Source organism: Phodopus roborovskii, unplaced genomic scaffold (genome assembly GCF_943737965.1).
Source record: "Phodopus roborovskii unplaced genomic scaffold, PHOROB, whole genome shotgun sequence".
NCBI lineage: Eukaryota > Metazoa > Chordata > Mammalia > Rodentia > Cricetidae > Phodopus > Phodopus roborovskii.
The window spans coordinates 39,886,884-39,902,832 of record NW_026126517.1 but is presented as its reverse complement, the minus strand read 5'-3'; the positions used below and the strand labels follow the sequence as shown (position 1 = coordinate 39,902,832).

The window sequence follows — 15,949 nt, the reverse complement described above, 5'->3', positions numbered from 1 at the left end:
CCTCTAATCTTCCCCTGCCAGTAGCATCATGTAGCCACCTAATTAAATTAATTGGGGAAGATGTTTTAAGTATGTAATTAAATCAATTAATATAATTTATGCCTGGCTTAACTGTACAGTGGAAAAACAGCTGAAGTTTGACTAGATGAATCCACTACAGCTTCCTGTCACTGATCAATGCTCTTCTTGCTTTTCAGCATCTGGCAGCCAACTGGAGTCGCATCAGGACCTCCAGGAGGACTATTATCCATATCCCATCATTAGGTATAACACTTTTGCCTGCAAATCTATCAGCAACCTCTATTACCCACCACATTATGGCTCCTTGATTGAGTTCAAGGAAGGCCCCTTGTTTTATTCAAATTGGTCTCGGCAGGAAAATGTTCTCGACATGATGAGAGTAATAACACAGGGCCCTCGCTCGAAACGGCGTTTAATTTGGGGATTAAGCAAATAAAGTCATTATGTGGGGGCTGCTATTCAGTGGAGAGGTGATTTGCTGTAATTCGCTTTCATCTGTATGAAATGAACTAAAAAGTTGTATTTTTCCCCCTGAAATAACAGATAATGTTTTCAATCTTCTTTACTGATGGAAGAACACAGGCTTGTGTGTGTTGTTGCTGTTACGCCAATAAGCTAGGGTATTGCTTGTACACTGTTTTTAATCAAATGTGCAGTCAAAATGATAAGCTACATTCTCTGAAATTATTTAGTTCTAATTGCGAGCAGATGGGATGTTTTATTTGCACCTAGGGCGCCTGAGCAAAAGGAAATGCTGTGTGAACAAGAATAATTAAGAAGTTGAATAGTGTTTTTTGCGCTTAAATAATCTGCAGTTTCATGTTAATTAGCACTAATGTAATTATTTAATTACATTTATGAATTGAAGAACTTAAAAGCTCTTGTCTGAAACACAGTGGTAAAATAGGTATGCCAAAATGACATGGGGAAATTCAGAAATTTGTGCTGGAAGTTTGTTTCAGACATGAGTTTCTGTCGGTATTTGTGTTTGCAGGCTGCTTGCTTTGCTTTGTTTTGCCTCTACCTAGGCTATTAAATTTCTTGAATGAAGCTGAATTTTTTTACGCTGACTTAGTAGAGTTTTGACAAGCAGCAAAATCCACTAGACTTCAATATTACCTATTAGTGCTTTGTTAAGGCCTTTTAAGTAGAGCAATACAGCCAGTCATCTATTGTTGTAAAATCCTAGGTTATAACTAGTGCTCAAGTATGGGAATGCCTGTTTGAATACTGGTATGTGGTAAAGAAACAGCACATCTAAACAGTAATATGAAAGGAAAATATTATAATTACTATATAACTGAAACTAAGATTTTTTTAAACTAGTAAAATTCAATAGTAATGAAGTGAACAAACCTTCCTAGATTACGGAGTATATACTTTGACCCAGAGTTTGTGGGAATTGGTGAGGAAATGCTGGGACTGCACAAAGCCCTTGGTTTTGCCTATAAGTGAGTCAAGACAGATCTGAATCTCACCCTAACTTATGCTTTGGTTTTGGTGAGACTACTTTTGCACAAAATACACTAACACACAGAAATTACACTTGTAATTGATTACAACCCGAGAGACTAATTGAAGACCCAATTAACTGATTTGGGGCCTTAGAATAAGGTGCAAGAGATTTTGCTTCTGCAACTAATTGTAGACTTGGCCTATTAGTGTGCAGGGGGTCTCATTTTGCTTTCTGTATTTTATTCAGAGCTAGAACCAGAGTGGGCCCTACTTTACAATGTTAATAAGCATTCAGTATCTGTCCCCTACTTTGCAGGGTTGATAGCACTAAGTATCTGTCCCCTACCTTACAAGGTTGATAAGCATGAGGTTAGTGCAATCATTTCTACAAGCTTCTCCCTTGTATAGTCTATTTTTGATACCCCCCCAAAAAAAACCAAAAACCCAAACCTTCCTAAGCTATCCACTTTGCAGAGATGCCTGACACAAAGGATCTTCAAGTAACTAAGAAGTAACCTGCATAACAATGTAATCAGGACAGCTAGGAATTCCAAATGTAAGTTCCATATCATTTCAAAGGTTTGGTAAATATAAACTAAGGGCAAGAATGGCCTGATCATAAACACCTGAATTACAGAACATGATTTTAAATTAATGGTTAAAGCTGTTTTCTTTCAGATTGTGCATATGTAATATAAATAAGCACATCATGAGTATGAGTTCTCCACCACTGCATTTTTTTTGTTTGTAAACAACAGAAATACAAATTTTCAAGGACAATTCCTAATCGTGCATTTTTAAGAGACAGGAGAGTATGCTCAGGTCATTCCCAGCGAAGCATGCACAGTGGCCAACTGTACCCCCAGTTTGTGGGGGAACTTGTTTCTGAAGCCTGTGCTTCAGGTTTTCTGAAAGTCAGTTAATAACCTTAAAACAGTCATCTCACCTACTCTATAGGTAGAATTCTTAAACTATATACATTTTTTTCTTTTTAATAATATGAAGTACATTTTTTTTGTTTGTTTGCCACTTTCCTGTGGGAATACACAGAGATTTCATACAGATACAACATGGCTTCTTTGTCTCATGGGCCAGGTACTCATTGCAATAGTTCATAAACCTAGGAGTGAAACTATTTTTTTCTAAGTATGTTGAAAACAAAAAGCAAATCAAAACTAAAACAACAGAAACAACAACAAACCCACCCCATCCTATTAAATATTATAGTTTTCTTTCCAGAGTGCAGGTAAGTTTAATTCACTAGTCAAAATCAGTTGGGCAGGTCATCAGGCTCAGGTAAACACTTGCAGACACTCTAGACTGTCCGGGTTCTCCCTCCTCCAAGGCACTCATGGCAGGATCACTAGAGGTAATTACCAATCTACCAGCCAGGTGGGGCTGTACTCATTTATTTGACCTTAAGGTAAAGTACTGAAAGGCATATAACATACTACTGGTGGAGACATTTGACTGTTTGCTCTGGTTTTGCATGTACAGCAGTAATTGCATTCTCCAAATAAAGAAAAAATGGCCTGTCAGTGACATTTTTACTGCAAAATGCTAGAATGTATTTTTAAATCTATAGTTTCAAAATATTATGACATATATTGCAGAGTAGCCTCCTTGAAAAGGGGAGTTACAAATCTGATTGACTGCTAGTATTTCAGGTAGTATTCCTAGAAGTAACAAATATTCGTAGCTATTTTTAACATACAAGGAAGGTGGAACGCAACTGACTAATTGTCCATAGAAACTGATTGGCCTTGTACTTTCATAAGATAAAAATGTAGGCTGATATCTTAATTGGATATTGCATATTTTCATCATTTTTATTAATGAAATATAATTATAACAAAATAATCTTCTAGCAGGAATAGAAAACTAGGGTCTATTTTAGGCATAATCTATCAGTCAAAGAGGAAAGAAACGCAAAAAAGAATCCTAATTTCCTTAGAAAAATAAAAGAGGTCTAAATAAAACCTGCCAATTTATACTGCTTGCAGTTTCTTTAGTTAGGTTATTTCCTCCACCTTTAGCTTATCCCCTGCACCTCCTTGCGGCAGTACATCAATTGGTGCTATTCTTAAATCCAATGGAATTTTAAAAATATATTGCGGTGAAGGGGGGTGTACCACAGACTAAGCTCTGAGGTTCCCGCTGAACTCTGGGGCCACTGTACTCCAGTTAGCTCTCAGCAGTGAGTCTCCTCTCTCCCTCTCTTCGAATGCAAACAGGAGACATGCTGAAGTGCTTTGTTTTGTGCTTTCCTCCTTGTAATATTTTATTTCATTGCCAATTGCCCAATTGATTTAATGTCTAAACATTACATGCATAATTTTACTTTTTTCCTCTGGGCATTAGTTCAGCAAACTATTCTTGGCTTTAACACAATTAGGGGTCTTCAAAATATTCCATTCCATAAAAATTGTGAATATTGTTTTCATAAAGTTCACTGATGACATTCTTCAACTGGCCTGTACTACTGTAAAAGCCAGAAGGAAAAGATTAGAAGTGCACTTGACCATAGGATACCCCAAAGGCTGACGGGAGGGTTGCTTCCTAACTCAGTTGCTTTCCTTCCCAGCCCAGGAGCTGAGAGCAGTTTGCTGTGTGCAAGGTACTACAAGGGCACAAATGGAAGGCCAGTCTGTATTGAGCCTCTAAGCACACTGCTCTCCACTTTCAGTTTTTAGTTACCAACCCAAAGAGTCAATTCCTTATACTTGAGGGCAAGAAGTTGGAACTTCCCACCCAGTCTTTACTGGTTTCACCATGTATTTTGGCAGGTAGTATGTAGTCTTTAGATAAGCTATTAAAATGCTAGACTAGATCCTCATGTCAAAAGTTACAGTCAAGATCTCCCTGAAGGCTTTTCCTAAAGATATCCAGGTCTTTTAAGATAAGACAACACACAAACATTTACTTTCTTCATAGCACAAACTAAAATTAGAACATATTTGTATTATTTCATGTTGCATTCAAATAGGTAACCTAAGTCAACACATCCACAGGTTTGATCAGAGCTGGCTCAGTAATTTCATAATATGAAGACAACTAGTTGATCTTGAGTTGACCAACACTAAACCATGATACACAGACATGGCATTGAAGTGGGTTTTAAGTGGCACAAGCTTATAGAATATTAATTAAATGGATCAATAGGCTTTAAAATCTAATAAATTAGTATATTTTTAATATATTAATAAATGTAATATACTGAATTAAAATCTATTCTTTGAAATCTCCCTCACATCATCATCATTTACATATTGAAGTTTGTTAAGTGGTTCTCAAATATTTTTGTCTCAGGACCCCTTTATACTCAAAATGATACTTGAAGACCCTAAAGAACTTTAAGTCAATAATGTCATCATTTGCTATATTTATTGTAATATTAGCACCGAAGATGCTGAGGCATGAGGGTTGAAAATATGAAGCTTGGGCTTTCATAGAAAGATTTTGTTTACCTCTGGAAGAGGAAGAGACAGAGAAAAAGGGAGGAAAGGAGCTAAAACTGAGGAAATAAGAAACAAACTAATAAATCTATTGTCAGTGTTGACCTGTATAAAAACAATAGCCATCTTTTTTTTTTTTTTTTTTTAAAAAAAAGCATGGTTAGTTTGGTAAGTTTGCAAATCTCTTAGTAGAACATGGCTGGATCCTCATGGATTCTCATGTTTCTGTATTCAGCCTGTTATGTGTGTTGTTTAGGTTGAAGCAAAAAATCTGATCCTACAGAGACTAACTATCTGGAAAAGGAAGAATGTTTTATCATCTTTTCAAATAATCTTGTATATTATTCTCTGACTTTGTGCTAACCTCAGCTGTGGTGGTGGTGTGTGTTGTCTTTAATGTGGAGTCTGCACATTTATGTCTCAGGAGTTAAAGGAACAAGTTGCCTTGAAAAATGAAAATAACTTCTCAAAATCATTTTGTAAACAGCTTTGACCTTGTAGAGCCCTTCAAATGGTCTCAGTGCCCTCAGAACCCCTGAACATAATCTGAGATTCATTAGCTTTAGCTGGAATGACAGAAAGTACTATCTTTTGACACTGAATCTGTTTAATTTGAGAATGTTTTCAAAACTTATCAAATAACCTAATATGTTTATTATACCTTCATAATAAAATCCTCTAGTCTCTTTCTACTGCCTCCAAAAGACAACTATCCATTTTAACTAAAGTGACTATATATATATATAGGCTCAGATGAGGTCTGCTCTCTCAAATCTTATGCTTTCTCATTGGTCCAAGTCACTAAAACATGGCTACTACAACCTGACTGTCTACTCCACAGATCTCTGGATTATTACAAGACCCTTCCTGGTCATTTGTGATGTCTATCATGTGGAGCTTTTTATTTTTAACCATTGGAATGTCAAAGCTTTTTTAACCAATAGGAGCAGTTCCAGGTTGCCTCTGTAATGATGTCTGTCTTGCTCAGCTTCTATGCAATATGCTTTCCTGATTGAGGAGAAGGAATAGAGTTACTAGTACAGCTGTTATAACAATGTGAGTCACAGGAAGGATGTGATGTGTTCAATATCACGAGTTATGGTTCAAAATGGGAAAAAGGCTGAGAACTACATCAAAGCATCTAATGTAAGTGGATGGCTAAGCAAGTAGTTGGTCACCAGGAGTCCATCTTCAGCTCCTCTGCTTTGAGAGTACTTAAAGGAGAAGTTAAGAGTCAACCACAGGGTAATGAGCTAAGTGATCAACATCATGTGACCAGCTGCCACAATGGAAGCCTTCCAGGGAGGTATGTCAGTTTCTCTCAAATGGTCTTTGACTGTATTCTTAATTTCTGTGGTTGCACTGAAAGAAAATCTGGTGCTAGAAGAACTAGCCTTTTGGTTGCAAAAGAAGCAGTTTGCAGCACTCACTAGCTGTTTTAGGGAGCATAACATTGGGGAAGGTGGGAAAAGCAGAAATTAGGACAGAGAAACCACTGTAACCAATAATGAACATCATAGGTTTAGTAAAAGACCAAAATAATGGAATGGCTTTAAAGAGGCAGCTTACCAGTGTCCCTCTCTGATGTGGATTGGGACAGTCATATGATCAGCTACTTACTTGGGACAAGATGGAACATTCTATAAAACTGGGCATAGCTGGCCTGGTGGTGCACACCTTTTATTTCAGCTCTCAAGAGGCAGAGGCCGGCAGATCTCTATTGAGTTCAAGGCCACCCCAGTCTGCACAGGCCAACCAGGGATATATAGTAAGACCCTGTCAAAATACAACAAACAAACAAACAAACAAAACACAACTGGGAATGGTTTGCAGGTGATAAAAATACCCGTAAGGAAAGAAACTAGTCTCCTCCCAAGTGAACAGAAAGATAGAAGGACCGTTTCTGACACTTCTGGCTTTTTCTTCCTTTCTTCCTTTTTTCCTTCCTTCCTTCCTTCCTTTCTTCCTTCCTTTCTTTCTCTTTTTTCATTTTTTTTTGGCTTTTTTGATACAAGGTTTTAGCTTCATAAACTAGGCTGGCCTCAAACTCACAGAGATCAGCCTGCCTCTGCCTCCCGAGTACTGGAATTAAAGGCGTGTGCCACCACCACCCAATTATACTTCTGGGTTTTTCGATGATGATGGACCTAGAAAATCTTACAAATCCCTCTTGGCATTCCTTGTGTTTACCATAAATTCTCTAGATTAGGGAACAGACTTGTAGGGTTGAGAGGATGGGGACAAAGAGAGCACATGAGGAAAGGGACTAAGGATTACACGAGAAAGTCTTTAAGTAAGATCTTCAGGCACATTTTGTTCATCCTTTGGCTGTAGATTCCTCAAGGGTCTGCTCTCTGGTCTATGGTCTGATTATAGGAGCTAGAGTGATGGAGGAGTGAGGAGAGACACATAATATGAGTAAACAAGCAAGCACAGGAGCCTACAGTAGTAAAAGAACATGATGATTAAGTGTATAAGAGAATGACAGTGTAAAGAGGCCAAGAACCAACTTAGAACACAGCACAGTGGTAGGGTTATGGAGATAGCTCACCAGGCAAAGAGCTTGCTGAGTCTGTAATCCCAGCACCCACATATAAGCCAGACCCACTAGCAAAGACATGTAACTCAAGCATGAGGGGAGGGATGGTGGAGACAGGAGGTGCCTAGGGGTTCACTGATCACCCTGTCTAGCCAAAACTATAAACCACGGGTCAGTGAGACACCTGTGTTATAAAATAAGGTAGAGAACAATAGAGGAAGACAGCCAACATCAACCTCTGGCCTATGCCCCCCACCACCACCACAGGCACACACACTGAGCACATACATACATCACATACAAAGAAAGAGAAGAGAAAGGAAGGCTGAAGGGGGGAGGAGAGAAAGGAAGACAGAAAAGGGTAGTGAGACACAAGGGCCTATCATAAAAAGAAGCCGTATTCAGATAGTTTTGTGCCCGTAGTAATAATAATGTTCTCACATTTAAATATAAAGTTCCTTTTGAGAATTTTTAGGAAATGCATATCAGTGATGGGAACACATAATGATTTCATAGCATGTGCTGGGGATCTTGGCTCTCTCACATTTCAGTCAAAGGAGAAAAGGAAGGCAGGCAGGGTGTCTGAGAAGGGTAGATCTTAGTGGGAACAAGAAGATAGACAGAGTATAGAATTGGTGTCCTCAAATTGCAAATAGAAGCTGGAGGGACAGCTCAGCAGTTAGGAGTGTTCTCTGCACAAATGTTGAGTAACCTACAACCACCGAAAAACTCTGGAGTCAATTTCTGAGGTCAGACACCACCTTCTGCCCCACCCCCAACGTGCATGTACACATGCACATATGTAATTTCTTTAAATATAAATGTAGGGTATTTCAGTTCAGTGGCTCCAAGTCTAAAAGGAACTAAAAGTTACAACAGATTGTGGTTTTTGTTGAAGGTCTGATTGGAAAATAGGGTTCCTTTCAAACACTGTCCACAGAGGAATTAACAAAGGTTCTTGACAGCATTGCAACTCCCTGTGCCTTCCTTGTTTTGTCATATCTCTAACTTCCTACTCTTCTGCCTCCCTTCCCTACTCTTAAGGATCTCTGTCTTTTCAAGTGTAGCCAGAAAATGCTGAACAGTCTCTTTATTGTGAGTCAATGGTTAATAACTGTATTTCCCTTTGCACATAGCCTAGCATATCCACAGGCTCTAGCATTATGATGCCTGCCACAAAAACAGGAAATGAACATGGAAAATTATAAAAATGTTTCTCTCCTACAATTCCCTGCTACAGTTTGAGGGTTTTTTCTCGTATATTATGTATTTAAATTGGTCATAAGAGCAAAATATGAAGTGGTTGAAATACATAAGAATGTACAGATTTAGGTGATGCTGGACAGAGCACTAATCCCTGGTCTCCTCCTCTGTAACAGGACAAGGTTTAGGCTTATCAGACCCCAGTGTTCTTATCTGACCTTTGAAGAAACTATACCTTTGCAGTTATATTCTAAAGTGTGATGTCTCCTTAACACAGGACTTGCTGCTCAACACCCCAAAGCCCCAGAATCCTTGTTAATACTTGCCTGGTTAAGTCACCATTGTATTTAACCTATGCTACCAGCATTGTTAAGAGTTTTCATCTGTTATCAACACACGTATTTTGTGAATAAACTTATCTTTAACACAAAACAAAAACCAAAATATGATTCTCTGGGGGAAGATGGATCAGCAGTTAAGAGAACTTGCTGTTCTTCCAGAGGACTCAAGTTCAGTTCTCAGCACCCACACAGGGCAGCCTGTAACACATTGATGCTCTCTCCAGACCTCTGTGGGTACTTGCATATATGTAATATACACAGACACACACTTGCACACACATAAGTAAATCTAAAAAATTGCCTCCTGACTTTTGCTTCATTGCTAGTGTATACATTGCATGTCACAGAATGTCCACATTGCTTATCACAGAATGTGCCCTGTGCCTCATAACATTAAAATACCTCATATATTATACTACTTTGAAATTTCCAAAATGTCTTCATATCTGTTACTTCATGTTATTTTTGTAACAATGTTCTGAGATTGCTAACAAGAAATGGGTATGTGCATAGGGATAAATAACCAGTTATACATAGCTCTGTATCCTTCATCAGTGGTAAAAGAGGTGCCAGGTAATTTGTTGGGATACTGACCTCAAGCACACGAATGAAACACACTTACTCACACACTGCACATGTGGCTATAAAATCCTCAATTGTCTTTTACATTTTAAATTGGACATCATCTTAACTAGAAATCTCATGCTGCCTTTTATCTTTACCTTTGAAAGAAGATGTAGTCATGGGATAGTTTCAGGCATTTTTAAATCACACTTTGTTCCTTAAGCATTTCCCTTTTCTTCTTACAGCGTCAATATATGCTATTTGCTAATGTCTTTAAATGTGTATCTACAATCTATCTACACACATCTGTCTACATTCAGATGTGTGTAGATAGATTGTAGATACACAAAATTCTAAGAGTTACAATATCATAGCCATACATATAAATAACACTGAAATTGCATCCACCTCTGTTCACTTTCATATGTGGAGTGGTTCTCTAAATAATTAGAGAAATTAATAGTCATTTTCCAAAATGACTCCAACCACCCATTGGTCCTTCTGTCTCTCTAATTCTTAGGTTCATATATGCATAAGACAAAGAGACTTTCGGGTGAATTATAAACAGATGTTGCCTGGTATTTAAACACTGACATCAAAGCAAAGAGGCAATTATCAGTGTTCATTTGGTCTGGAGTCCCATTGCCTGAATTGCTATAGTTTTCCTTATGCTGAAAAAGAAATGTGTGTCATATCTTGCATTCATCTATGAAGTCCTTTTTTTCTCTAGCAGTTACACACAGACATGTGTTTGGGCTCAGTAACCACAAGGAGGCATGGAAGCCTCTCTCAAAATGTGCAAAGTGATTTTAGTTTCTAAGAGAGTTCTATCTTTGGTTCTTGAATTCTTAACAAGCAACTGTGACTGCTTGTGAGGAAAAATGTCATTCAAGTTCATGTTTGGATCCACTTCTTAAGGCCTGACATTAGAGCAGAAGCTATTACTTGCTTTTGTGGGCATTTCTGGGTATTAGTAACACGTGGGTGTTTTCCTTCTGCTCTGTCTCCAGTAAAAATGAAAGAAACCACAGTAGTTTTTTAGTACTGACAGAGTAAATGCCTGACCCTTCTTGTCATTTGAAGGTTAAAAGTTCTGCCTGGGAGCAGAGGGTGGTGCTTTGATATGTGAGTTCTTAAATACATGTGTCTGACAGCAAGAGGGTTGACTGAACCCTGTGTAGAGTGACTATGGGAACCAATTTCAAAGAGCTGCATAATTTCAAAACCAAAACAATCCCTTACACCTGACCCTAACATTTTTACATATCCTTCTGAACACTCATGTTAAATGTCAGACGTTTTCTCCATGCCTTTGTAATCTTGATTCTCGGGAGCTTTGTTGGTACTGAAAGAATAGGAACCTCTATTGTAGAAGATGCTGTGTAGCACACCTTCCAAGCTTAGTCCTTGTAAAGCACAGACTGTGTTCTTAGAATTTTATTGTTTATGCAAGATGCTGCAGAGGAGAAAAAATTGACCCTAAAAATGCAGACTATGATATTTTGAAATTCCTATGTATGCTATATTGATGTGCCATTTCTGTTTTGATACTTTGCCTTTTAGGCTATGTCCAGCCTGTGAGAAAACACATCTCTGATTTGGACATACAGCAGAACATGCAGCTGGGGAGGCTATGTGACATCCTAGGTACAGTAAATAGTTTTATATCAATTACTGTCTATAACTTCTGGGTAGATATTGGTAAAATATTTCCTTTTTTCCTCCCTCTACAAGGAAAGAACTTAGCTTTCTAACCTCCTTGCAAAATAAATAATTATTTTGTTTTAGGTAATAGATTTACAGTTAATTTGCATTTTTAAATGTTTGAACAAGTACTTGAATAGTTTTCTAAATTCTTTTTTTGAAAAACAGTTTCCCTATGATAGACTCAAATCATCTTGATTTATTGATTCCTTCCAGTGATCTGGGTCAAAACTCTCTATTTGTCAATATTGTCTATCCCATCTTCTGGGCATGGAGTAGAAAGACAGAATCATTGTATTTTCAGTATAAGAATAAGAGGAAAGCAAAGAAAGATTCTGAGAAAACATGGAGTGCCTTGTGGAGGAAATTTTTAGAAATCCAGGCCTTAGGCAGATGGAAATGTCTTTGCAAAAGTCAAACTAGTACTGTTTTAGTCAGCCATCAGCCACAGACTGGATCCTGTTAAGGCAGGTTGCAAAACAAAACATAGATTACAAAGCATATACAGTAACAAGAAGTCAGTTCATGAGGAAGTAGCCTCCAATTAAGGGTTAAATAAAACTTAGGTTTTTAGATGTTAATAGGAACTTCTTTGTTTTGTTAAAAATATAATTGCTTTGGCCCTTATTTAAGCACTAAGAGGAAGAATTTTATATTATCAATGGCCAACTTAGCTGGCTCCCTGGAATGACATACTTTACATGATTCATAGAGATTTCAACACCATTATTATTTTATAAATGCCATTTGGTAACAAAAATACATCAGTACTAGAAATTTACAGTGTCCTAAAATAATAATAGCATAATTGCTTTAATCTGTTATCTAGGCACCAATGCTGCGTTTCAGCATTACACAACAACAAGCCCTTTAGTGATGCGAGATTGATTTGTTATAGCTAAGCTATTCAACTAAAAGCCTGGCTGCCTGGGACCACCGAGGTGCAGCAGAGGGCAGACTTTACCCTGATTTATTTGAATTAATTTTTTTCTTTGCTTTTTATATACCCTTCTATATATAGTACAAGTCACAAAGGAGTATCTTTATAAAAATTCCTCATTATAGAAGAAAAAAGTATTGGGCTACTATTTTTAATAATCCAATAATTCAATCTATACCTACAAAGAAAAAATTTGTAACTATGGTCATTTCTGAGAGATTGTGCCTTTTTCTGGTACATTATCATTCTGATCCAATGATGTGACCATCTAGCCTCTTCAAGAGGAAAGCTTAGAGGTAGCTAGTGAAGGTAAAAGTGTTTTCTTGTGAATAAAAATAGAAAAAGGAAAGGAGAAAAAGAAATAATAATGATTTGGGGGGAAGAATAAAACTCTTTTATTCTGTTAATTACTAGTAAAGGGTATTGGTTTGTCTGTTTATTCAGGAGGAAAATAAAGGGAATCTGATCACAATAAGACTTGCCTCTGGATATGGGCTGTGATGTTAGGATGGTCAGGTAAAGGCTCCACAACTAGTACTTTTCCCTGTTTGCAAAAGAAAGATGGGAACTAATTATGACTACCAATCAAAGAAAGTTTCATCTTCATAACAGCTCCTTTCCATAACTACCTGTTTGGAGTTCATTAATGTGTTTGCAGATTCACAGTGAACCCCCTTTCTACTGGATATTAGAGTTGGTGATATGTATTTCTCTGACAAAAATGAACAAGAAAAAATGACATTATCAACTTTTCTTATTATTTGAAGCCTAGAGATTTCTTTCCAAGTAAAATTCATCTTCTGTTATTATAACTCTTTTATACTTGTCTTAAAAATACACACAATAACAACAACAACCACACACATTTGGTTTTTAGATTCACTAGTTTGATAAGACACTAGTTTCTTTCCCAAAACAGAAGGTTAGTAGTAACTAATGTCATCAGTCAGCAATAGGATACAACTTATTCAATTACTTTCTGTTCAGCTAATTTATTTTGATGTTTATATAGCAACCTAGTTTCAAAATAAAATTGGAACCCTTAACTATTTAGACATCAGGAGCACTTCCCACCAACCTTTTCTTGAGCCAGTTGAAGTCACTCTGTCTCCATAGGGAGAGACTTCTACCTGCCATGTGCTCAATAAGGGAGCAAAGCATTCAATCTTCTAAATCTCATTCTTCCAAACCCCCAGACAATCATGAGTGCCTACTGAGTAACTCCTATGCAGTCTACACTGTACTGTGGCCTGGAAGATATACAGAATTTAAGGAGCATGGTAACTGCTGAGGTGTAGCTCAGTTGGGCGAGTGCTTGCCTAGCATGTATAAAGCCTTGGGATTGATCCCCAGCATGGAATAAACAAATCTGACTGTGGCCATGCAAACTTGCAACACCAGCACTTAGGAGGTGGATTTGGGAGGCCAGACTCTATTACATAGTGAGTTAAAGGTCAGCCTTGGCTACATAAGACCCCATCTCAGGAAAAAAATATGAAAAAGGAGCTTGGATTGATAGATCAAAAAATTATCAGAGACCATAAATGACACTAATTCATCATATTATTTAAAGGGATTGATCAAAAGGAGACAGGTACAGAGGGCATGGCAGGGAGTAACAGTTGGTTGTGCCATTTGGTCAACACTTTCTTTGTGCCAGATACACTACCAAAAATATTTTTCCTTTCATTTAATATTCCAGAAGTATATACCTCGGTGATCAAACCCAAATTTACAGATAAAGAAACCAATGTTTAGAAAAGTTAAATAATGTGCCCAGGGCCCTAGGAAGCTAAACTAGAATTTAATCAGTCCATGTTTTGTGTACTTTGCCAAACCATACAGTCTGGCAACCTTCTCCTGATCTTGCCAGCCATCCAAGGTGACACTTGCAGCCCCTCCCTCCTCTGAACTTCCCTGAGTACCTGTGTGTTTGAAATGGTTGCTCCCCAAAGGCATTTCTCAGTCACTTTGACCCTAGATTTCCTGGGATTTCAAGCCAAGTGCTTTGTTCCTATTTGTATCTAGATTAGTTAGTTATTTTGTGAATGAATTAATAGCTCCATCAGCTGCTAATTTCCATCCATATGCCCTTAAAATGTTCCACAGCACAGAGTGAGTAAGCTCATCTCATCTCACTAATCCATTTGGACCAGATATTCAATTAGGACATTTTCTGTGTGTGCATTAAGAAGAACATCTTGAGGAAGAAAGCAGTTGGGGCAGTGTTTTCTCTGGACTAGGAACCATTAGGTGTGCTACTGAAGCAATATAGTCCTTATTGGGACTGGAGCTGGGACAGAGTGGTTTCCTGAAGGAAACATTGCTGGTCACAATCAGCCCATTTATTCTGTCAAGACCTTCCCTGAACTGGCCCTGTCAAATGCAAGCAGAGAATGCCACTGAAATTTCATCAGTTTTCTAAAGTTAATAGCTCTGCTTTATAATTTGCTAACCTGAATGGAATTCCCAGTGATGTTAAAGGGGATGGTTTAGCTAGATCCCTGCGCATTATCTGAACATTTGCTTCCATGTTCCCTTGCCGTCTTCTGTTTGTTTGTTGGTAGTAGTATCTTTTCTTTAGAGAAATGATAAAGTTCAGAGGGGCTGCTTGAGACTGCTGAGACACATGCAAAGCCAATCTAAATTAACTTTGGTGTGGCTTTTGAATATGCTCTTTGTTTTAAACTACTGTAACATCAATTGGATGCCAGAGTTCATCATGTCATTTACCTTTATATCAGTAATTAACATTGCACCCATTATTTCTTAGATGCCAATGTCAATGTCATCTACATTTGCTCCCATCCTATGAATGATGAATTAAAGCTGTACTACAAAAAACTCCTGAGTCTACAAGCAGCTGTCAAGTCGGGGTACTATGAGGATAGGAGTGACCTGCAGAACAGGTTCAGAATTATCACCCCTGAAGCTGTAAACATCTTCACTGTGAGTTTGTCTTCTAATTACTATGGCTTCAGGGATGCAGTAAAATTAAATTGGAAATTTTATAACTTGCAACGCTCTGGTACACATCAGTGAAATATTATTGCAAGTTTAACAGCTTTGCTGCTTAGACTACTAGTTGGACTATAGGAAATAAATACCTCAGTTTAACTTTCAAACTTAGCTGAGCTGCCCCTGCCCAGTCTCTCTGTGGCTGAAACCTAATTGCAGCTACTGGGTGGTACAATCAAAGAGGTAGATTTATAACATTTATCACTCCTTTTTCTTAATTTATGTGGAGTTCACCAGAATAGTGAAAGGCTGGCCAGGCCTATGCAATCAAAAAACTACTCAGAGAGAGAAAGTAGACCAGGGTCCCCAATTTCTGACTTCCACACAGGTATTCCTTGTTACTCCATACTTTCGTCCCTTTAGGACCTGACTTCCACATCACATGGTTCTGTATGAACAAGGTTCACATTCTAATGCACTGACTCTTAATGGATGGAATGGACTCTTAGGTCTGCACAAGAGCTACTAAGAAATTTATGGAACCACGAGGGCAGAGTTCTAGTCAAAGACAGTACAACAGATGACTTGAAAGGGACTTCTCTTTCACATAACACATTTTATTATCTAATGGGCTATCCAATTTTGAAGTTTGTTTTAAAAAAAGAAAGACTCTGCATTTGCTAGTAAATAGCACTCTCCATTTATAGATGAGGCACTCTATAGTCAGCTGTCCAAATAGTACCAGAGACAGTGGTGGCAGGGAGGGGGA

At 37.9% G+C, this 15,949-nt stretch overlaps 1 protein-coding gene across 1 annotated transcript in view; it reads left to right on the top strand.

The window, feature by feature from the left end:
- Iqch (IQ motif containing H) overlaps positions 1-15,949 on the top strand; it is a 169,620-nt gene that overhangs the window by 73,373 nt on the left and 80,298 nt on the right. Inside the window, exons 10-12 of the mRNA XM_051197720.1 lie at positions 198-264; positions 11,142-11,225; positions 14,996-15,171. Of these exons, the coding sequence (XP_051053677.1) occupies positions 198-264; positions 11,142-11,225; positions 14,996-15,171 (327 nt within the window). The remainder of the gene's footprint in view (positions 1-197; positions 265-11,141; positions 11,226-14,995; positions 15,172-15,949) is intronic.